This window comes from Indicator indicator, chromosome 9 (assembly GCF_027791375.1).
Source record: "Indicator indicator isolate 239-I01 chromosome 9, UM_Iind_1.1, whole genome shotgun sequence".
Taxonomy (NCBI): Eukaryota; Metazoa; Chordata; class Aves; order Piciformes; family Indicatoridae; genus Indicator; species Indicator indicator.
This window is the reverse complement of record NC_072018.1, coordinates 15,850,533-15,873,929: the sequence shown is the minus strand read 5'-3', so window position 1 is coordinate 15,873,929 and position 23,397 is coordinate 15,850,533. Positions and strand designations below refer to the sequence as shown.

At 34.4% G+C, this 23,397-nt stretch overlaps 1 protein-coding gene across 1 annotated transcript in view; it reads left to right on the top strand.

Moving 5' to 3' along the window:
• Positions 1-23,397, top strand: part of CSMD1 (CUB and Sushi multiple domains 1) — a 948,047-nt gene that overhangs the window by 666,080 nt on the left and 258,570 nt on the right. The window contains exons 8-10 of the mRNA XM_054383599.1: positions 3,097-3,184; positions 6,669-6,793; positions 9,591-9,712. Coding sequence (XP_054239574.1) covers positions 3,097-3,184; positions 6,669-6,793; positions 9,591-9,712 — 335 coding nt within the window. The remainder of the gene's footprint in view (positions 1-3,096; positions 3,185-6,668; positions 6,794-9,590; positions 9,713-23,397) is intronic.

Sequence of the window (23,397 nt, the reverse complement as noted above, 5' to 3'; positions counted from 1 at the left end):
TAAGGTCTCAGCCAACATTTGCTGGTGTTCTAAACAAAATATGTGTTTAGTATGTAAGTCTGTAAAAGGATGTAACTTTATTCAAAGTGTTTGTGCTTAAAACAATAGCAAAGGCAGTGTTTCCAACCCTGAATTACAATTGCCACCATAAGACTCAAATTTACTACGTTTGATTTGTCGAATACCCATGAGTCATGTCTCTTATTTTTTGATTTGGTGATTCAGTAGTCAAAAATGAACATCACCTGCACTAACACAGCTATACCTTTGTGCTGATTTTAGTGATGCATGATTTTCTTACCTTTGAAAAAAATGGAAGAAATGTTCATAGGAAGATTGTTTATTTTAAGAAATATCTGTGTACATGCAGGCTGCTTTTCTAACAAGATCTGGTTTTGACTCTAACAGTCTTTCAATGCTGACACTTCCCAAGAAATGACAAAATTAAATTCTCAGAACAGAGTACATATTTATTAGCTGGTATAGACTTGTTCTGAAAGCCTTTATTCACACACACACAAATCTTTGTCAATCTAAGTGTTAGTGAAATCAGTAGGACTGGATCTTGATCTTGAGTGGTTTCAAGATGATGAATTCCAGATGGTATCCTTCCATTCAGCTGAATTGGTTTTTTACTCATACTTGGTCTTTTTATTTATCAGGAAATATATTTTTAAGTAAAACATCATATTTTTATGTCTCTGCAAAAGCATTTCTGAGGTTATCATAATCTCTCTTCACATAATTTAAAGAGAGATTTCTGGGACACACAATATAGAATGAAATAAATAGTGTTTAAACATTGGAATCACCTTTCTCTACAATCTTTTCCTTTATTTTTAAAACATTCTATATGCCAAAATGAAAAGAGAGTGTAGATAAATGTTGCATGATACTGTAATTGTTGGCAGTTTTTCTACTTTAAGAAGAATCTCTACTCATGTCAGGCATTTTGGAAATTATACTCATGAGGTTCAACAAGACCAAGTGCAGGGTCCTGCATCTGGATCAAGACAATCCCAAGCACAAATCCAGGCTGGGCAGTGACTGGCTGGAGAGCAGCCCTGAGGAGAGGGACTTGGGGATGCTGGTGGACGAGAAGCTCAACGTGAGCTGTCAATGTGCACTTGCAGCCCAGAAAGCCAACCAGATCCTGGGGCTGCATCAGGAAAAGTGTGGCCAGCAGGTCAAGGGAGGTGATTCTCCCCCTCTACTCAGCTCTGGTGAGACCCCACCTGGAGTACTGCGTCCAGTTCTGGAGCCCCTATTACAAGAGGGATATGGACATGCTGGAACGTGTCCAGAAAAGGGCCACCAGGATGATCAGAGGGCTGGAGCACCTCTCCTATGAGGACAGACTGAAAGAGTTGGGGCTGTTCAGTCTGGAGAGGAGAAGGCTCCGAGGTGGCCTTCCAGTATCTGAAGGGGGCCTACAAGAAAGCTGGGGAGGGACTTTTTAGGATATCAGGTAGTGATAGGACTAGGGGGAATGGAATAAAGCTGGAAGTGGGGAGATTCAGACTGGATGTGAGGAAGTTCTTCCCCATGAAAGTGGCGAGAGCCTGGAATGGATTGTCCAGGGAGGTGGTTGAGGCCCCATCCCTGGAGGTGTTTAAGGCCAGGCTGGATGAGGATCTGGCCAGGCTGATGTAGTGTGAGGTGTCCCTGTCCATGGCAGGAGGGTTGGAACTAGATGATCCTTGTGGTCCCTTCCAACCCTGACTGATTCTATGATTCTGTAATTCTATTTATCTTAGATATATTTTGCAGTTTGTTTGTTTGTTGTCTTTAAATCTTCTCAGATAAAAATTTAAATTTCTCTATAAATTAATTGTCCCTGGTTTTGCTAAAACACACATAGAGGTTTATAACTCTTACCAACCGATTGCATAGATCCTGTTTGTTACTCTTTTTGAAGCTCTATTCAATTTGGAAGCACACCACTGTGTGGGAAAACCAGCCATTTTTTTACATCTAATTTCACACCATCTTTCATCTGTAATGCCTGTAATGCTGTCATCTGTAATCTACTCAGGTTTGTGTAATCTATCTAACTTCTTTTTACTGAGGAAGAATGTCCTGCCCTGTCTTTCCAAAAACCTTTTAAATGAAAAATGTGATCCACACCTTTGTAGTAGCTCTGTTCTTCTGTGGGGGAAACAGAAAGACCAGAGGCTGTAACCATGCATGGAAACATATGCAGGAGAGAGAGCACAGGTGTGTGGAGGCTTTTTGTATGGTCACACTGTTTTGCTTTGTTCCTTTATGCCTTTTCTTTATGATTATTTACTTTTAACTCCACATATTCCTTAAATACCTTTTTTTCAAATGAAGAATTTAAAAGTGAAATTTGAATGTTTAAATTTTTTTGACTTGTGTATAGTATCTAGTGTTATTTAAATACCAGGCAGTCTGGAAGAAGAAATATTGTAGGAGAAAAGGAATGGAATGGTATAGGATATTCTATTCCTACCTCAAAGCACAAAATAGATCTGAGCATCATATGCATGAGCACATATTCAGCTGGCTACAAATGCATTGCTCTGTGTGGTTTTCTGTATATTTCTGAGATGAACTTGATCTTCATAAAAATACTTCCATATTACAGTTGGGTTCTTGTTATTTGTCTATTTCAAGTCTTACTATGGACAGAGCTTAAATGAGATTTTATTTTCTTATACTTAATCTTGTGAATATTCAGAAGGTAATTTCATGAAATGTTATTTTTCCTGTCTGAGAAAAGCCATGAATCCTGGTATATCCATGAAAGGATGACTAACTATGGAAAAGCAATCATTTATTTTTTTCCCACAGAAGCAAACTGTAGGGTTTTTTTTATCATAACTGAAGAAAATAATACAACAATTGTATGGAGCATCTTTTCAGTAATGATTTATATTGTTTCAGTAATGATTTATATTGTTTCAGTAATGATTTATATTGTTTCAGTAATGATTTATATTGTTACAGGAAAGCATTATGAATAAGTTGAATTCAGGCCATGAAAGTTTGTGTATGGGAAAAGTGAAGAGTCACGTTTACAGCTGTATACCTAAGTTGTTGTTTTGTTTCTTTTTTTTCCCCTTTACTTTGCAGTGACCCAGGGTGGGGATGCAGTTGCATCTGATACATGTCCTGATCCTGGAACACCTGAAAATGGGAAAAGGGTGGGCTCTGACTTCAGGTAGGCACGTTTAATTTTCCATGTGACCAAGAAAAAGGTATTACCTGTGACATTTACTCAGAGCTTGTAACTACCGATAAATATTGTTTCCCTAGCTTTCAATGCATTGAGTCTTGGTCAAAATAGCTCGAGTCCATTGTGTATCTTGAATTGCTTTTTTATGTTTGTATTGTAAATCAGTGCATTTTAAATAGAACTTTTAGTACGTAGTAATTTTGTTAATATAGGAAAGGCAGAACTCCAACAGCATGGAAGCAGCAGCAGAGGGAATTGTCTGATTTCCCACTGTACAAAAGTTGTTAAAAAGCATGGGAAACATGTCAAATTCAGTGTCTGAGACTATGATGAATGCCATCTCCTTGCTTGTTTTGTTTTCAGCTTTTGTTGTAATCATTAAAAAATAAGATGAGGCCAAATGGACACTTAAGGAGAAAGTGTTTTCCCTGTTGGGGAAAAAAAAAAAAAAAGAGACTTCAAGATGTGGCAGAGGGTCAAAGTAAGGATGGGAGCCATCATCTACTAGAGAGTATTATAAATTCTCAACAGAGAATGAGGAGCTAAATATAAGAGTAAGTGGAGAGGAAAACTTCATAGGAATTACAAATTGTGAAAAGTTCTCTGCAACTCCAGGAAGCAATTTAATCGATCCTGTCCCCTCAATGAAGTCTTTTCCAAGCTACAGCATTACTCATGGGAAATACAATTCGACCTGTTCTTTTTGGAATTTTCTTTATTTACCCTCAACAGAGTTTGAGAACTCATAAACAAGTTCAATGATGAAGGAATCAGTTATATGCAAACTCTTTATTTCATTAACAACAAGGCAGCACTGAAATGTGTTAAAAAATAAAATAAGAAAAATGATCTGAAATAAACTTTTTAATAAATAAACTTGAGAGAGAAGCTGTTCAGAATATGTTTGCAACTATCCTGTTCAAATATTCTGATTCAACTTGGCAAGTACAGCTGCTGCAAGCAAAATTGCATAATATGAAAATATAGCATGCACTTACTGTCCAAAGATCTGCTGTTTTAGGAAAATGAAGGCAATTTTTATCTAGGTCCTTCTTACCACTTGAGATATTGAGGAGAGTAACATCTACTGGTAGAAGACTAGGCAAAAATGAGATACTAAAATATAACTCTTTGTCAAGATGTATTAAAGTATCTGTGTGTATTTGTCTGAGGAAAACCTATATAATTCCACTGTTACTTTGGAGAGGATTTTACTTTACAATTTTTAGAGGTGTGCCTCAGTTTCCCTTCTCTACTTCAGTCTTTCCTCAAAGCCTTAAAGGGTGCAGATCATACCTCTTTTGAATTCCTCCAAATCAAATAAGTGGTTAAAGGAATTAAGGGCAGCATTTTGGATCTCTCTGTTTTTTATGAAGAGAGAAAAGCAACTCTGGAAAGAGTAGCTTAAATGTTTAATGGAGAACTTATATCTAAAGGGCCCTTTCTCAGAACCATTAATTATAGATACCAGAGTAAGTTCAGCAGATCAGGATGTTAAGGGAGCCTGAGTACCTCACATATAGGAGACTGAATGTTATGGATTTGCTCTATCTTAAGAGAATCTGAACGACCTTGTTGCCGTCTACAGCTATTGAATAGGAGAGTGTAGAGATGAGAAAGACAGAATTCTTTCAGAGGTGGACAGTGACAAGATTAGAGGCACTGTAAACAAGGTGCGAAATGGCAAATTACTACTAGATTCAATTAACAAAAAACAAAAAACAAACAAACAAAAAAAAAAAAAAAACCAACAACAACAACAAAAAAAAACCCAGCCTGAGTTTTTACTGTGAAGATGACCGAACATTTGGATAGTCAACACTGGAGCAAGGTTCCAAGAGAATGCCTCCAAGGGAAGCATTCAGAGCTCACCTGAACAGAGCCTTGAGTTCTCTGTTCTAAGAGAGGCAGTGGCATATGAACAACTGATAAACAACAGTAGGTCTAAATCATGGGGAAGCAAGAATTGGGTAGCAGAGAGTAGCAGAGAGTCTTAAAAAGAAAGGGATCTAAAACAGTTTTGGTGAAACAGATCCAAAGATCCCAATGTGTGAGTATCAGCATGGTGGATAAAACAGTATCATTCCCAACAATGCAGTAGTATATCAAGAAGAGAGAAATCCCAAAGGAATGTGAAAGCTCAAAGTACATTTTAAGATATCTGAGGGAATGTCAAGGAACCTTGAAAAACATATTTTGAACACAGTTGCTTGGGAATGAGCATGGGTTAAAGGTATTTTAAATGTCTAAGCTTAGGACCAATGCATACTCATTTGACAGAGCAAGGCTATTTCCCTCCCTCCTTTACCCCATTCAGCCTTTGATAATATTTTCATTTCACCTAATGTATCTTGCTATTTATGAAGATAAATGACTGCATAAAGTGTTCAGAAATAGCACAAGCAACATCATGTGACATATGATAAATAAAACATGTTGATACACTTTGTTCACTTATTACCTGTGTGCATATTTTGAGCCTCTAATTCTGAATATTATTTCAGAGAAACAATAAAATACAATCTTCCTCCTAAACCTTGTTATCTGGAAACTGATTGTATAACAGCAACTGATTTTCATGTACTGTAAACTCCTTTTTTCGTATATACTTAAAACATATCTTAGCTACCTTACAGTTACCTATCTATATCTAACTTGGCATTTAAATAGAGATTTTGGCTGTAATTCAGTTTTTCTTTCTCTGAAATGACAAATCAAGCTCTTCCATAAAAGAAGGGAAAATAATATTTGCTGTTGCTTGCATTTCTCCAGTGCAGTGCAATTGCTGGGGAGAGTAAAAGAAAAGTAATCTTTTCTTTTCTGAGAAGCAAGTATAGACACCAGAAGGAGCTATTGTTCTTGTCAGGAAAATGACAATTGTGGATATTAATCTGAACTAAAACATGTGAAAATGCACATTATGCAAAATCTTTTTCAGTCTACTGAGACATGTTGTGAGTGGGATTGATGGAAAGGCAGAGGGTTTATTTTCAAGACAGCCTGAGACCAAACTGATTCAGTGATGACAAGTTCTTTGAAAAAGGTTTCATCGTTTTCAGCATAATAATGACATTCATTCTAATATCATAAAGCGAACAAAAAAGTATTGAAATCTTAACCTTTTCATTCTGTCCTCTTGCCATGCTTTTACTGTGTTCACTTCAGAAAGTTAGAGCAGGTGAATTTCAGTGAAGTTGTAGTTTACAGGATCAAACTTAGTATCAGAATTACTTTTATATTCTTGGCCTTACTTCTTTAAAAGACAGACAAACTAAATGGCAGACTTATTCCCTATACTATAAGTTGGGGTTTTTATGCATATAGTAATTATGGAGTAGAATTGCTCACCTTAATTTCTTAGTTTGGAACTGAGTATATTGACATTTGGTGGCATTTACATTTATTTGGGGAGTTTGATATTTAAAATATATTTCAATTCTTTCCTTCATCCTCCTACTTTTTTTCCTAGGGTGGGTGCAAGTGTACAGTTTTCCTGTGAAGATAATTATGTGCTGCAAGGATCTAAGAGCATCACTTGTCAAAGAGTGACAGATACTCTGGCTGCCTGGAGTGACCACAGGCCAATTTGCAGAGGTAGGTACTACTCTTCAAAATTTTTCCTACAGTTTGGAAAAGTAATTTATAATTTCTGCTTAGAAATGCAATATAATGATGTTCAAGACAAAGAAAAAAAAAACCTAACATATACATAATTTATATGCCATATATATGTATGTGTGTGTGTGTGTATATATATATATATGATTATAGCTAAAGATAATTCTAAAGCTTGAGGCGTACAAAGATGCAGAAACAGTAACATATCAGGGAGCTAGTTTCCTTTTAATAGTTTTAATTTCACTTAATCTTATTTTTGTCATATTAAGTATATTTTAAGTAGAACTAGTTAATTAGGTTTAGATTAAACACTTCTGATTAAATTCCTAAACAACAGGAGCTCCTCACAATCATATTTTCTTCCTATCAGTACTAGATATTCATGTAGTTCCCATTTTTCATTAAATTCCTGTTTCTTTCATCTGTTTTGCTCAGCCTTGCACATGACCTAACCTTCTGACTTCTTTTCTAAATACTTTGTCATTATGGTCTAAATCAATAAATGTTTTTTGGTGCGGGAGGAGAAAAGTGAGGAGGTGTTATTTGGTTTTATGTTTTTTCCTTGCAACCTACTATCTATAATTAAAAAAAAAAAAAGAGAGAGATAAAGAGATGCTTCCTGTACTCACACATGTTATGCTGAATGCCAGTTACCAGCTCAACAAATGATAGACTGTAGAGGAAAGGACTTGCAACACCTGGACATAAACAAGCAGTATTTAATATGGGTAATATTACATAGACAAATCTATATAGAGATTGGACAATCTAAACATAGTTAAAAAAAAACAACCAACAAACAAAAAACCCCCATACCTCCTAATCTTTTGCATAGCAGCAAAACAAGTGTGGTTCATAGGTGTCTCTTGAGCTCAGTGTCTGTAGTTTAGTGTAGTTAAGTTAAAAATCTTAACATACTCTCTAAGTATTTGGTTTCACAGTACTGCAAAATAACATGTCCCTACAATTCCAGTGTTCACACCTGTTTGGTGGGCTTTTTTCTTCTTTTGATTTTGTTCTTGTTTGCTAATACATTGCAGAAATGAGCTGAAATAATCTATGCATGGTAAAAGTAATGCTCAGCAGAAAAGGGCTATTTGCTCCTGAATTGTCTGTGTGGTTTTATTAGTGTTTGCTGTCCCTTCCCATTTATTAGATGCAAATATCTCTATAATGCTTTACTCCCTCCAGTAATCTTCTAACAAAATAGGATAAATTAGTCCTATGCTTCCATTAAAACTTGCTCTCTTCAAATTTACTTCCAAAATTGGGAGTCAAGTCAGTCAGTCTCTCTTAGTAATTTGTTTTATTTTATACAAATTAACATGTTATTGTGTATAACTCTGGTTCAATAATTCTTTGTTGCACATGGTGGGTGTTTGTGGGTGGTGTGAAGGGAAAGATACAAGTTTATTTGTAGTAGGTATTATTCCCAGTCCCTTCAATGAACTTCAAGATGCCAGTGTTCATGGTGCTCACAACAAAGAATTGTCACGTTTTGGAAATAATCATCAAAGTAGAAAAGCTGATTAACTACACATAACTACTACAGCAGCAATATGCCAAGCTCTCATGTGGGCAGCCTACAGTGGCATACTTCAATGTGATTAGTTCTTTTTTTCCATGTTAAAAGCAGACAAACTTTTAATAATTTCACTGATGCTCTAGTAGAATTACCTGTATGGATGAGGGTTGGTTTATTGTTTTTTTTTTTGTTGTTGTTTGGGTTTTTCTCCTCTACTGAAATCATTACAGAAGTTTTCCATGTGGTGTGTTTGAGACTAAAGTTCATGAAAGTGTATTAAGACATTTTGTATCATGAACTTTTTCACAGAAAAATGGAGTTCTAGCTGAATCAAAGTAGGTATGGAGTTATAGTTCTGAAAGTTGTGTCTAACATAGAAACAAATGATAAAGTTCTGGTCACAGATTATGATGGAATGGTTGAAACTCTGAAAGTAATTTTCCTCTAGTTTCCCTTTTTTTCCTATTACTACCAGTCCCACTTCTATTAATGGGGAAGAGCAGACTTCCTCCAGTGAGTTTGTAAAGTAATGAAATGATCATATTTCATTATTCAAATGGAGGCAGCCACAGTGAAAGATGGAAAATAATTTTTTCCAAACTACCAGACATATGTTAGGTACATTATTGCAGTATTTAGAAAAAGAATGACAAAGTTTTTAAGGAATTCTTCTTGTCTGTACTGAAGCCCAAACAAATGAAAAGTTCTAAATTACCTCAGAATTTAATGGAAGTTGTGCAAGATAAGTTCTGAGATTCAGATGCTTGAAGATATACTTAGAAATGGTATGACCTAGACTCTATTTTAGCATGTTGCCAAAGTGCTGTAGTACCATAAACCTGAAAGGGGAATTTTCAGATATTCTTAGTTGTATAACTCCATTTGATATCCATGGAATTTATATGTCTAAATATTTTTTACATTCTTGTATAGAGGGCTCCCTGCATCCACTTGGAGAGGGCAATTCCCTCTCTAAACAAAATCGGTATGGTAATTCTGAGTAACTGGTTTATGGAAAATAAGAATAGAGTAATGTAAATGTGGGCTGATTAATTGAAAAGTGACTTTTCCTTCCTCAATAAATAATTGTTCAGAATTTTAAAAATAGCTGAAACATTTTCAAAGGCAGATAGTTATAGAACATATCAGCATAATAATACTTTGATGGCAAGTTGTTAGTAACGCTATGGCAATTTTATAATGGTGATTTCAAAGCAGAGAAATCTGATTTGTTGTTTATTCTTTCAGCTCGAACGTGTGGTTCTAATTTACGTGGCCCAAGTGGGATTATTACCTCACCAAATTATCCAGTTCAGTATGAAGACAATGCACACTGTGTGTGGGTCATTACAACAACTGATCCAGAAAAGGTATGCATTACTCTCTTTGCCTCAATTCAAACTGTAGAAAGTTTGATCTGTCTTAAAATATTTTCATACATATTTGCATGAACACATGCAAGTGTATATATTCATTTAAACAGAAAAGATTGACTAGAGTAGGGATGTTAAGAATATATTGGGCACTAGGAAACAAACAAAAAATATTAGTGATATCTGTGAAAATGCCCACTCAGAATAATAGGTCTCAGTTAAAGTTCCCAAGTCATAAATAGGTTTTCTAATGAAATACATAAAATCATGTTTAAAATCATACATTGCTCAGTGAGGTGGTAGTGGGTTTCTCACATATCTTGATACTCATTGTTAAATCTTAATATGAAAACTAGGCATCTCAGTACTTGGTCTGATCTTGTTAGATGTTTTGCTACCTATATGATTTCTCTTTTCAATACACACTTTTCTGATGGCATGGCCCTAAATATGTAATTATGAACAATTTTGCACAAAGTAAAATGAAGTAATCTCATTATACTGCAGTCTTGTGAGATGCACATTTACTTCTGTTTCTGTAAAATCAATTTTCCTCCTCAGTAAAGGACAGTGACACCTTTCCTGTAAGAAAAAAATTTTTTTTGAAAGATCTTTCACTTGTATTTTACTTTCCTGTAAAATCCTGAGTAAATCCTGTGAAATCCTGAATAAACTAGTTACAGTAAGTTGAGGTTTGTACAAACTGTATGCATTTTCATAATTACAAAACCTGTACAGTTCTGGGTGCTTTTTTGTACTTCACACAGTGTTAAAACTGAATTTTGTGTAGGTAAATGTGCATGTTTAAATTAAATTTTGAACTCATTATTTTTCTTTTGCTGAATAGCATCTTTAATTTTAGGGAGATGTGGCATCGTTAACAAAAGATTCACACAGTTTAGAATTAAACTTATTAAAGGCTCAATAATGAAACAAGTGCTAGTTAAGTTCCCTCCTGCTTGGAAATAGACTTGTGTATTATTATATTTTTTCATAATCAAGCAGTATAATTTAGAACACAAAGTATAACTAAAGCAATTACAAGAGAAAGCTATTACTGCAGTATAAGGATGAGATTTTAGACTTCCAGTGTCCTAAAATCTTGTACAAAATTTCCAGGGTAGCCTTGGTACTGTACAGTCTTAGATACGTTTCAAAACCGAACAAAAGAATTTATATATTTTAATCTAATGTGCAAAATGTGCTTACAAGCCTGCTGGAAAATCACATTATATGTAATTCACTACAGTAATTTTTCATCTTCAATTTGAAGTTAAATAAAAAATTGTAACACATTCTGTACATGTTCAACTGAGATTAGAAAATAATATATTGTGCAAAGGCAAACACAGGGGTTTTTTATGTTGTCTTTGTGTTTCTTTTTGTGTTTTGCATATACTCGTTAGAACATTATTATTGCTAATGTTGATATTTCTACCTTTCAAAACATCATATGAGTGAGATGTCATAACATAGATTCCATATAGTTTTTTTCCTAATAAGTTTACTGAAGCTACATTGGATAGTACTGTAACACAGGTAGAGTTGGAACAACAAAACTGTCGTTACAGATATTTAGGATTAAATTTGACTTGCACATATGGATGTTACATGTCTAAACTCCAATTATACGTGATGGAGATCTGTCAAATAGTAGAGACAGAACAGTTCTCCATCTCATCCTAAAACAGTCCACTAGAGACTAATTAGCTTACACACCTTTTGGGCTTTGTTCACTCACTGGATCAGAACCAAAAGGGATTCAGACATTCTAAATTTTAGCATGCAATGTTTAATTTATGCACAGTTTTGTGGAAAAAAGTATGCTATTTTAGATGAAGGATATGACTCAGATATTGAATGGAAAGGGTTCTATATTGTCCATATGTTGACTGAAAAAACATGTCTTTGGTGTAGTGATATACAAGGACTAACTTACAAGAAGTATAAAAGAAAAAAGAAAAATCTCTCCTATGTTAATACATCTGTTTCCAGTTGTGAGACTTGTAGTGAAAAAGATATACCACAATCAAAACAATTTTCTGTATTGGTTTTAGATAGCTTCTTTGTGCATTCATTACAAGGAGTTTTTATTCTTGCTGTTTTTAAAGGTAGTGGTGGAAGAGAGATGCTTCTAATCAGTAATTGTCTCATGATGAAAAGATCCAAGTACAAAGTTCATAGAGCACAGGAATTTCCTGTATTTCCTGGTTTGTGGAGAAAGCTAACTGAAAGGACACTTTTAATGCTTCTGTCATCATTTCATGTGGTATTTCTGTTAGTTTTTTCAGATGATTTCAGTTGAATGTGGAACCACATTCTACTCTCCAAGATTTTCCCTGCTAATGCAAGGGCCACAAGTATAGGCTGACAATTATACTCCTTGCTACTTAGTTTCCCTCTGACCTTCCTACTTTCATCTGTTCTTTTGAATGAAGGAGACTAACAGCTGAGCCTCATCTGTGTTCAGGATCTCAGATTTGCTTTCAGGACATCAACTATGTTTACTCCACCACAATTTAGCTGTGGGCTGTACATTTCATGAGACTCAGATGGATATAAGCGTGACACTCTGAGCTGAAATGGCATTTCAGAGGAAAAAAAATTAAGTTTGAACTTTTAGAAAGAAACTGTAGAAGCATACACACGAAGTAACGGAAAATCTGAAGATTAAGCAGTAAAACCACTGTGATTTTGTCTTAGATTTTACGAAAGTACGACATTTAGAAAGTTCAAATTGCAGAATCACAGAATGGTAGGTGTTGGAAAAGTCCTCTGGAGATCATCTACTCAAACCTCCCTGCTAATTCAGGTTTGCTTAGATTACATTGCACAGAAATGAGTCCAGGTGGGTTTTGAAAGTCTCCAGAGTTTCAAAACCTAATGCTTCATATTCCAATACCAGGTCAAGGACTTTGAAAACATAATTTTGCCTTTCAAAACAGAGCAATATGTAATATTTTCACTGTAATATGTTTGGGCTGTGTTTGCATGGGTAGAAGATTATGCAAATCCGTTATAGTCACTCTTGTGGTGGATACTTACAGCAGTGAAAATGATCTGTGTTGCCTTTTCACATAGATACACTTTTCAGGTCTGGATGGCTGTTGAATTCTTTAGCCTATGTCTTGCAAAACACCACCAGGCAATTCCTCTTTGAATTTATTTATTTTACAGCTACAACAATCTCCTGCTCAAAATATACGAAAAAAAACCCAAAACCAAACAACAAAAAAACAAACCAACAAAAACTCAGAACTGTATCACATCTAATCATGTCTTTTGGTTTTCTAATTGCAGAGGTAGATTTTAAAGGTTAAAAACCAAACAAGCAAAAAACCCCCAAACCCAACAACTACAGCAAATATACTTTCATCACTGACATTTATTGTTATTCAGTCACTGCCATATATGTATTTCTCTCGTTGCTAAAAGTTGCCTCCAGCTTTTTTCTAAGAGGAACTTAACTGCTTTAAGTACACTTGGATTTCCTCCATCATTTCCTATCTCCACTGAATGGTTGACTGAAATTTGAACTTTTTTTAACCAGAAGGAAACATTAAGTTTTTATTCATAGTTTCTTACTGTGAATACAATACTATTTAGCATAGCAAAGTACCAGTTCACGTGGCAAAAATATGATTCCACAAAAAATATATACATTTAATGTCTTCATAGTGAATGGATGTCAGACAACTTTATTAAATAATCAGTCAAACTTCTTGTGCCATAGGTGAATATTGATTAATTATACCTACTTTGCATCCACACATTACTGAAGATAAATCAACATATTTGTTATCACTGTTGCATATGCATAGACGTGCTCTCTTATACAGAGATACAAAATAAATGACTGAATGTTTTACTTGCACGATACAAAACATATAAATATAGCAACACAAATTCATTACTATGTGTTCATTTAATTCAGGATATAGTCTGACAGGGAAAACTCATAACAAGGCATTCACTGGTTGAGAAAGTTCTGCCACCGTGTGAAGAAAAAAAAATCTACAATTAAAGCTTCACATACTTTTTTATTTTGATTGTTTCAAAAGTTAGTTGCCAGTTGCCTTGCTAGGAACTATCAGGCTTATTCAGTATTATACTGTCAAATGTATAAATATAAAATATCAAAGTTTATGTGTAGATATGTTTCCCTGGAGGTTCAAAGTGTCTGCACATATTGATAGTATATCATACTTGACAATGTCCTTGGATATTTTCTTTGTTTGTATACCATTTTTTTCTTTTTCCTCCCTCTTCTTTTCTTACCTATTGAGCATTCTACATAGAGTATCTTTGTGCAGACCCTGTGCAACAGGGTTGACAATGAGGACAAGGAGACAAGTACTACAGCATAATTTAGGCACCTAAAGTTCTGGGTTACCTCACAGAGTGTGTTTATTTGGTTTGCTTTGAAAGATAAATGGTCAAAGTTTCTTTGTGCAAGATGCTCACTGTTTATTTTCTCTTTTAAATATTTTGTTGAGTGCATTTCATACTGGGAAAACGCCAGCCGATAACATGTAGGTAAATGATAATGGTGTAATGAAGTGTGTATATATAGGAAAAAATCATTAGATAATTTAAAATATCTATTAGGATTTTCTGAAAAACAAACTTTTTTTTTTTTTCTTTAGCAATACTATAGATTTGGTGTTTGGCATCACTACAAATAGAAGCCTCCGGGTATTTACGTAATAAATTAGTGTCAGCACTTCATTTAATTAGCTCACTTTGGTGTATTACTAAACAGGATCTTCTTATTATAAGTAAAGAGCCATTGGGGACAATAGTAAATGGAAGACCAAATAATCACACATACTTTAAGATATACAAATCTCAGCTTTCAGGAAGATATATTTAAAGGGAAAGGGTAGAATTAATTCTATTCATTGGACTTTTTACTTAGTATGGGTTTTGCAATAAATTGTTACAGAATAAAAGGTTTTCAAAGTGTCATGTGGCAAAAATAGCACTGAAGCCAATTTGTTAGCTGAGACTCAGCATGTGAAGAGCAAGCTTCAGGATTTAGAATGTGGTCTGTATTAACTCCTCCATAATTTAAAGCCTTTAAGTTCACTGCCAAAATTAATTTTACTTCTTTAGGATTTTTGTATCTTCAAAGTAAACACCACAAAGGGTATGGTGGTCCATTTAAGATCAAACTTTTCTCCTAGCTTTCATAAAATAAAGAAAAAATGGAACAGTCAAAGCTGTCTGTGACAGAAGCACAGTAAACTTGTCATATATGTAACCATTTGTATTTATCTGTTCCTAATATGGAGGGTTACTAGTGTCTAATAAACTAATGGTTTAAACTTTTGGAAACGTAAATTAAATAAATTGGTTGGAGCTGTTTAGAGAATGCAAAATGCCACACAGATTTAATCATACTTTGAAGTCAGCAGAGAAAAGAAATCAGTCCTAAAGTGTGATCTCAGCAAGAGTCAAAGTAGGTGTTATTACACTTGCTGTATATTGTGAAAAAGATTAACATAGATTAGCATGCTGATTTGTCAGATACTTGATCCCAGAAATATGTTGAAGTATATTAAAGGGAAACAATGGATCAGCAGTTGGTGAATTGTATTCATGTATTCATTTATAAAACATTTTAAAAGCATCACCACAAACAGTCAAAACCAAGATCATGATCCATCCTATCCTCAGCTCAAATTGGCCTACTTTAGCATCACAGTAACAGCCTCTATACAACATTTAAAACATAGCTTTCACTTTAGCAGACAGTCTTTAAGATATGTTGAGGACTATCATGAACCTTAGGGTTTGTATCAGTCTATCTGTCACATGTCTATTTGTGAGTCACATTTGAAAAAGTTTCTTAGTAATTAAATGCTGCAACAATATGCAGAGCAAGAGTTTAACTATGCTTTTAAAACATTGCCCTATTTGCATCTGAAAAAATGCTCATAAACCTTCAAAAATGAGAACAGATTTTATGTTTGAGGTCTACACATGCTTAATAATCATGGTGTACTAGACAATAGCATTGAATGCTTTCTTATCACATCTTTGGTTATTTCTCTGTCACTATGCAGAATTTGACTTTACATGAATGTCCACTGTGTTCAGTAGGAAGTAACTTGTTTGAAGATTTTTTTTATTCTTATTCCTTGCATTTTCCAGTATTCTTACTGAGATAGAATATGCAATGAGTTCAGTTACCTGTCTCATCTCTATTTCCAATGGAAGAATGGTTTAGACAGAGCTTGCCAGGTTGTCCAGCCCCTATTCATGCAACAATCATCTCAACCTTTTACTCTTCATTTATTTAACAGGTAACTGTTCCAGGCTCACTGGACAGGATACAAATAAAGAGGCTTGAACATAAGGCAGGTGTTCTTGTGTAAAGAAAGCAGTGAAGAGTGCTAGCTGGAGGGCAGGGAACCTCAGTTTTCTGCATTGTTATATTGTCTTTGTGATGGATTTGAGCAGTATAAACCGGAGTTCCTGAAACAGTGTTTAATCACAAAGTCACAGGAAGAACAGTTCACAAAGCCAGAGGAGAAGACATTCATATCATAAATGCAAATAAAGCTAAAGAAATGGCAGTGCAGGTTTTCTATTCCTTTTCCAGATTTTGGCTTTTTGTGCCAGTTAAACATGTACTCCATCCATTTATTAATTTTTTTTTCAAAGACAGATTTATGCCTTAAACTGAAGAGTTAGACCCTCTATAGCCTTTTGGATTATAGGCTTTGCTATTTTATTTTCATGTTTCTAGGACAAAGCAAATGTTTTGATAAATGGACAGCAGAAGCTTCCCTTCCAGAGTTTTAAAATGTGATGACCCTAAGTGGATTTCATACATTACAAGTGGCTTTAAGCAGAATAAACTTGCAATGTTGCAGAAATTGTGCCCGTGCTACAGAGCATAGTGGCTGCTCCCTTCCTCTTTTTTATTCACTGGATCCATATCCGATATACATAATTTATGTATGTATGTATGTATGTATGTATGTATGTATTTATTTATTTATTTATTTATTTATTTTAAAGTCAGACTTTGCCTTTGGAAACAATGAGTGAACTAGAATAAAATAGTTTTGGTAGATATGACCCAATAGTTTGGTCAATATGACCAAACACCTTTTCAGTTTCAGGCATATAAGGAGGAACTGTAGTGCATGGGAAAAAGAAAAGTTATGACTGGTCAAACTCTTCGAAATAATTGAATGACAAAAGTAAAAGGTTAAATTTAGCAGTTATTGTTAGGAGATCTCAGTGTGAGTCTGTGCTAATTACAATTCTTATTTTCTGCCTGTTTAAGAAGAGAAACTGGTGCCTATTTCTATGACATTTGGTTAAATGAAATGCTGGTGTTCTTTGCTCTATGTCTGGATTTCTGTAACTTTAGATGTAAACCCAAATCTGTGTGAACAAATATTCTGATGCTTTGGGGAAATTTTGTTTCCACAGTGTTGCACTGATTTCTAGGAAAAATGTAGTTTCCACTTGAGCGTATCATGTGGTGTTTAAAGATGATATACATAACTAAGTTTGCAAGTCTTCCTAGTAATTGAAAAAATCTCATTGCATCAATCTATTACCCTTTGTGCATGAAAGCCTTTCTTACCGTTTGCTGCTGTTTTCTTTTAATGAAAAGCTACATGCAATGGAGAAATCCAAAACGCCTTGTGAAGCTTCTCATCTGATCAAATTTTCATCTCAAGGAAAGCTAAGTTTGATCAAAAAAACCAATTTCAAGATAAAATCCTGTTCTGGATCATACACTGGATCACCTCTTCTTTATTTATTTTCTTTCACCTTCCATTTAATGAAGTCCACTGACTTGGAGAAGAAGTAAAGTCTATCTCTTTTTTTTTTTTCTTTTTTCTTTTTTTTTTTTTACATTTTTTGAGTGCTTTTAAATTAACTTGGATTGTACCATATAATGTACCCATGTCTTTCCCAACTTGTTTTAAGAGCTTTCTGGGTGTTCATGTCACAGACTAATCAATATTGAACTGACAAATCAATATCCAGGTTTGGTCTTCAAAGGCTAACAATGTGAGGCATCCTGTTCTTGACTCCCCACTGTAAATAGTTTAATGGCTTAATGTGTCTACTTTCGACTCTTTACCCATTCCTGCTCTCTAAGGTCTTCTCTTTGCACCTTTCATCATGTCCTAGAGCTATAGTAACTCCTGTACTAGACTAAAAGAAGCAGTTAAGAGTTAAGAGTGAGTTAAGAGTTGCATAATAATTCAGTTAATAGATATGCCCAGAGAGGATGCTACAGGACAGTCATCCACCTTACAAGGGGGTAGATGGTGAAGAATCTTCTTTGCTTAGATTTAGCAAGGCATTTCCTTTCTTTGGATTGTCTTGCTGAGAGGTAGTTTGCTATTTCAACAGTAAAATCATGAGAGGGTCATCATAACTTGTGAGTTTTCCATGCCTTTCAAAAAAAAAAATCACGTTAGGATTATCATCCCTTTCCAGTTGTCAGATAAGCAGGATAAGATTTCCCAGCATGGTTTCCTTCTTCTTCTCTGTAGGCAGTAACTTTCGTCATTATGACAAAAATAAAGTATTTTTAACCTAGTAAAAAGTTTAGTAATTCAAATGAGTTATCACTGGAAGATAATTTGCTTACTAATCTTTCTGAAATATGCATAAGCAACAGTATCACCTGTGCACTGTGATAAAGGAGTCAGAACTGCAGTGCAGTATAAGCAGAAGCTTCACCATAGGAATGAGATACAGGTGCCTCTAGTTGCTGTGAACAATTAAATTGAAGACCAGCTCATTATAGTGGATTTTTTTTTTTCTTCCTAAGGAGGAAAGCATCTTAGGAGTTCATTCATTACTGATCAGTTCTTATTTCAAATCTTCTATTGAAATGGGCAGAAGAAAATGACAAATTATGTAGGACATGCCAAGTATAAAATTGTGGAAATGAGAAATTTACATTGTCTCCGAATCAGGACTCTTATTCTTCTCTTACAACTGTTACGTTTTGCAAGGCACAGGACCTGTGCTGTCGTGTTGTTCACAGACTCTGGGAATAGAGAGTTTCTTTCATGCATATTTTAGTCTCTCTGCAGAATTCACTCTTCTGAACAACGTTCTTCGTACTTAATTATTAGCATAAGTGCCTGGCAACAAGGTACAAGTCAAGAAGATAAAAAGTCAAATTTATTTCTTCAGTCAAAATTCAGAAGTTTCTAGAAGGCAAATCTAAGGATTTTAAGTAAAACTGACAAATATATTGTCTGTCTAACACTTTTCTTGAATTCATGTTTAAGAAAATTCAGAGAGCCTTGCATCTGCAGAACAGTCCAAGTATTGCCTCCAGTTGTCCTAAGAGAATAAACTAGGCTATTTTTCCATTAGTCCACTAGTGCAGTGCACCATAAGAAGCTTTATAGTGCAGATTAGTTAGTGCTAAGACCTGGAGGCCCATACTGTGCATTTCAGTTTTTACTGCGGACTAGTTGTAATCTGCTTCTTTAGTCTGTGCACCTATTAGTGACTGGAGAAGAGCCAGCTTCCAGCTTAGTTTTAATCAAAAAAGACTCAATTTTGCTGCTCTGAGATGTGAACAGAAGCACAGTAAGATGATGAGACTCTTTCAAAAGTGTTGGAAGCCTTGATGTGAATTTACTTTTAATCTCCTGGTAGAACTTTTGTAACACATAGAGAAGGCTGACATTTGCAGACACTTTGTACATGCAGGACTGAATTGAGTTCATGAGTAAATGAATGCTCAGAAATGTCCTTTTGTGATTTTATATTAGCTTCATGAAATTCAGGCACATATCCCACTCAGCAAAGTAGTTTGATAAGCTGCCTGAATCAGGACATTGCCTATAATGAATATATTCTTACTAGCCACTAGTTATTTGCCAATTGATTTGTTTGGTTTATTCCAAGGCAAAGGCAGCACTCATGCAGAGTATGCACAGAGTGTGCATGTGATGTTCTAATTCAGTCTTTCACACAGTTAACATAATTCCTAGTATTGCTTTTTGTTGTCAGACTGTCAAGTTAACAGCTTCCTGAATGATTATTCTTTTTAATTGTAACTTAGCTATTTTATAAGATTTTGATGTCTGCATTGGGGATTTTTTGGGGGGGGGAGGGTTTGGTTGGTTTTGGTTGTTTTTCTTTTCTCTTGATTAGGTGTTTTTTTCCCTCTTCTTGATTTCAAACATATTTACTAGTAGGTTTTATTTGCCGCGTGGCATCTCTCAGAAGAAGGTATTATCTGTATGCTAATACATGCAATTTCATGTGTATAACTCTAAATTCTTACATGTGAGCAGTTGTTAACTCTGTAGAACCAGTACCTTTCTACTCTGACTTTAAGTGAAAGGAAAACATGTATTCAGTTTTCCATCAGGCAATATATTAAACTTTTGGTTTAGATCTTCTACATGACCATTTTAATAGGAAAAGAAAAAAAAGTCTAGTGAATAAGTGAATAAAATAATAACTACTTTCACTTGAAGTGACCAATGAGAATCTAACATTTCAAGGTAAATGTTCAGCTGCTCCACAAAGCATTCTACTAGTGCACTCTGCAAAGTCATCTCTGATTCCACTTGCTCATTCTTCATAGTTTATTCCAGTAAGAGCAAATGAACATAGGAGACTAATGGTATGTTTTTGCACTTGAGATCTACTTTATAGATTAGCAATTCATCTAGCTGATCTCTGATACCTTAAACTCCAGTTAACGCTAGTCAATTAATTGTTACTGAGCCCACAATGCCTATGCTTTAATTGTAGCCAAATGAACCTAGAGAGAAGTTCAGCTTAGCCTGAAGCAGTATCTATCTACCAATCAGATAAGTGACTGCTTTAGCTATATTTACTTCAGGGAAAGGTTAGATACTTAAAGAACCTTTCGACACAAACAGGGAAAACTTCTACATTTAGGTGTTTTGGAGTTTATTTCAGCTGCATCACCATGGGCTTCTAATACTCTTTCAGAGGCCTTAATTAATCCTTCCTGGGCTTAAGTAATCCTACTTGGCCTCCTTCAAAGAATTGTGGACCTATCTGAGAACCTCTCTCTTCAGGCAATGTGTGGATTTTACATTATATTTTGAAATGACACTAACCAACTATTTATATTTTTCCTGTATTCCATCCTTAGACAAATGTCTCCAAAAAGGTTCTATTTATTTTAAACATTTTTTTTCCTATAAAAATGAGGTAGAAGAATCATATTGCAGATCTTTTGGTGTGTCTAGTTTCTATGCAAACCCTTGAATTTGAACAGTATTCAGACAGTCTGCCATTTTTCCTTGCTCACTTGTTTCTTTTTGGCACTTTATGCATCCTGGCGATATACTAACTATATCTCTTGGCTGCAGTTTCAAATTCACTGAAAAAAATTCTTATAAAGTTCTATGACCACTTCAGCTTTGAAACATGTTTTATTGCACCTATTATATATTGGTAAGAGACAGCGTTGTCAGTATGATTACTTTCAATCCATGTCCTTTTAATTAGGTCAAGCAAAATAAAATGCCTGATTTGCTTTATAGTAATGTGGTAAAATAATGAGAGAGGTGGTACATTTATTATAGCATTAGCTTTATGGTAATTAGCATAACCACTTAAAATATGATACACTTTATAATGTAGTTGTGCCTACTGTGAGTCAGGGATTGGGCTAAATGACTTCCAGAAGTCTCTTACAATCTAAATTATTCTCTGATTAGCAAAGTTATTTCAATAGTACTTATGATTCCTTAGGGTATTTGATTATACAAATATAATTTTACACAAGAAGGGCCAAAAAAGTATTTTATACAAGTTTTTAAAAATGTTTTACAATAAAAAAATGGCATTAGGAATTTAGAAAAAAAAAGGAAGTTAGAAAAATGCAGGAATCTTAATGCTGTAAATGTCTCACTAAACTGGGTTTGCCACTAGAGTTTAGACCTTAATGTGGATGGTATTCTTTTCCAAACAATTGAGAAATGAGCATTTAAAAACCAAGAATATCTTTAAAATCCTAAATGAATGTGTTTTTGTTGGTTTTGTGGTATTGTTTTGATTTGTTTTTCCAATAGAAAACCATTGTAGTAATAGTTGAATGATTTTATATTCTGTATTAAAAAAAAATAAAGAGGAAGAAGGCCAAGTTCTGACAGCTTTAATAGACAAGTAATATTTAAGAGACAGGATTTAAATATTTTATGTATATTCATTCATTTGATATTTATGTATTATAATATATGCATATAATTCAACTATTTAGTTACTGTCTGCAACTTTTATTTTCAGTTCACTGTTGGGCAATTTTGTAATATGGGGATCAAAGATTTGGATAGTATTTTTGACCCTTGTAGTGCTGTTCCAACATCCTGTTTTATCCTGAGTAAGATACATGTCAGTTTGAAATATAATTAATCCAGTTCACCTTCAAGAAATGCCCTTCCTTCTCATTCTACTTCAACAAGATACAGTAGTAATAACTACTCCAGTAACTATGCAGTAATAGCTTTCAACAATTAAGGTAGTGATACATTATTATAATTACTATTTTTTATTATTACTACTGTGTTCTTTATAGAGCTCTGTAGAGCAGGTATAAACTGTCAAAACTATACACATCCATTTTGTTTTTTCCACTAACAGCTCTGCATGAATTAGAATTCACAGAACTGTAGTTAGTTTCAAAAATTAATTTTCTAAATTATAAAGGCCTGAGGAAATCTTAAGTTCCTGGTTATGAGCTATAACCTAGTGCCTTCATCTGAGGCAGAAACCTGATCAGTCTATATATACCTTATAACTAATTGAATTTACCTTCTACAGACAGTTATGGATTGGTATGGTCTGAATCAGATACAATGAAACAGGGAGACAGAAAAAAGACAATGAATATTATTGACATTCAGAACATTAATTTCTCTAACAAAGTGCAACATTTTTGGTGGTGTGGGAAAATGCTAATATCACACTCCAAAGGTCCCTGATGAGACATAATGGGCAGAATTAATCACCACAGGCCATTTTCTGAGACTTTCTACATATTCAGATTTGCCTGTGGTTCACATTTTTGGATTAACTTTGCAATCACAAAATGAAAAATGTTTTTAATAAAAAGGGAGAAGTGCTATTCTGTACAGAAACACTGAGACACAGAATTCTACAACAAATGTTTTGATAGTAGCACTTCTGAATAGTGTTTTGTAACAGTGGACAGTTAGTAGAATAGAAACAAATAGCTTGTAGTAATAGAAACAAAACTGATATATGCTTGCAGTATGATCTTCTAGATTGTATGGAAATATATTGGAAAAACAAGAAATGTTTTACACTGTCATTTAACTCTTTTCATTCCCCTTTCAGTGATATGTAATGCCATGGTGTATATTTCTTAGAAAAAAAAAGTTTAATTTAAATAAAACCCCCTGAATATTAGTGTCAAAATGACAAAATTAGTCTTATATCCAGCTGCCACGTGGTCAACAGATTAAAATATATTTTTCATGCAAAATAATATGCAAAATCCCTGAAGAATTAATATGGTAGTAAAGCCTTTATTGAAATAGTTAGAATAAATCTCTCTACCCTAGCTGTAACCTTTATATGGAGGCTCAGTATATCCATAAATTTAATTCAAGGGTTTGTTTGGTTGGTTTTTTTATCTAATAAAAATGTCTACCTAATAGACACTGATAGTG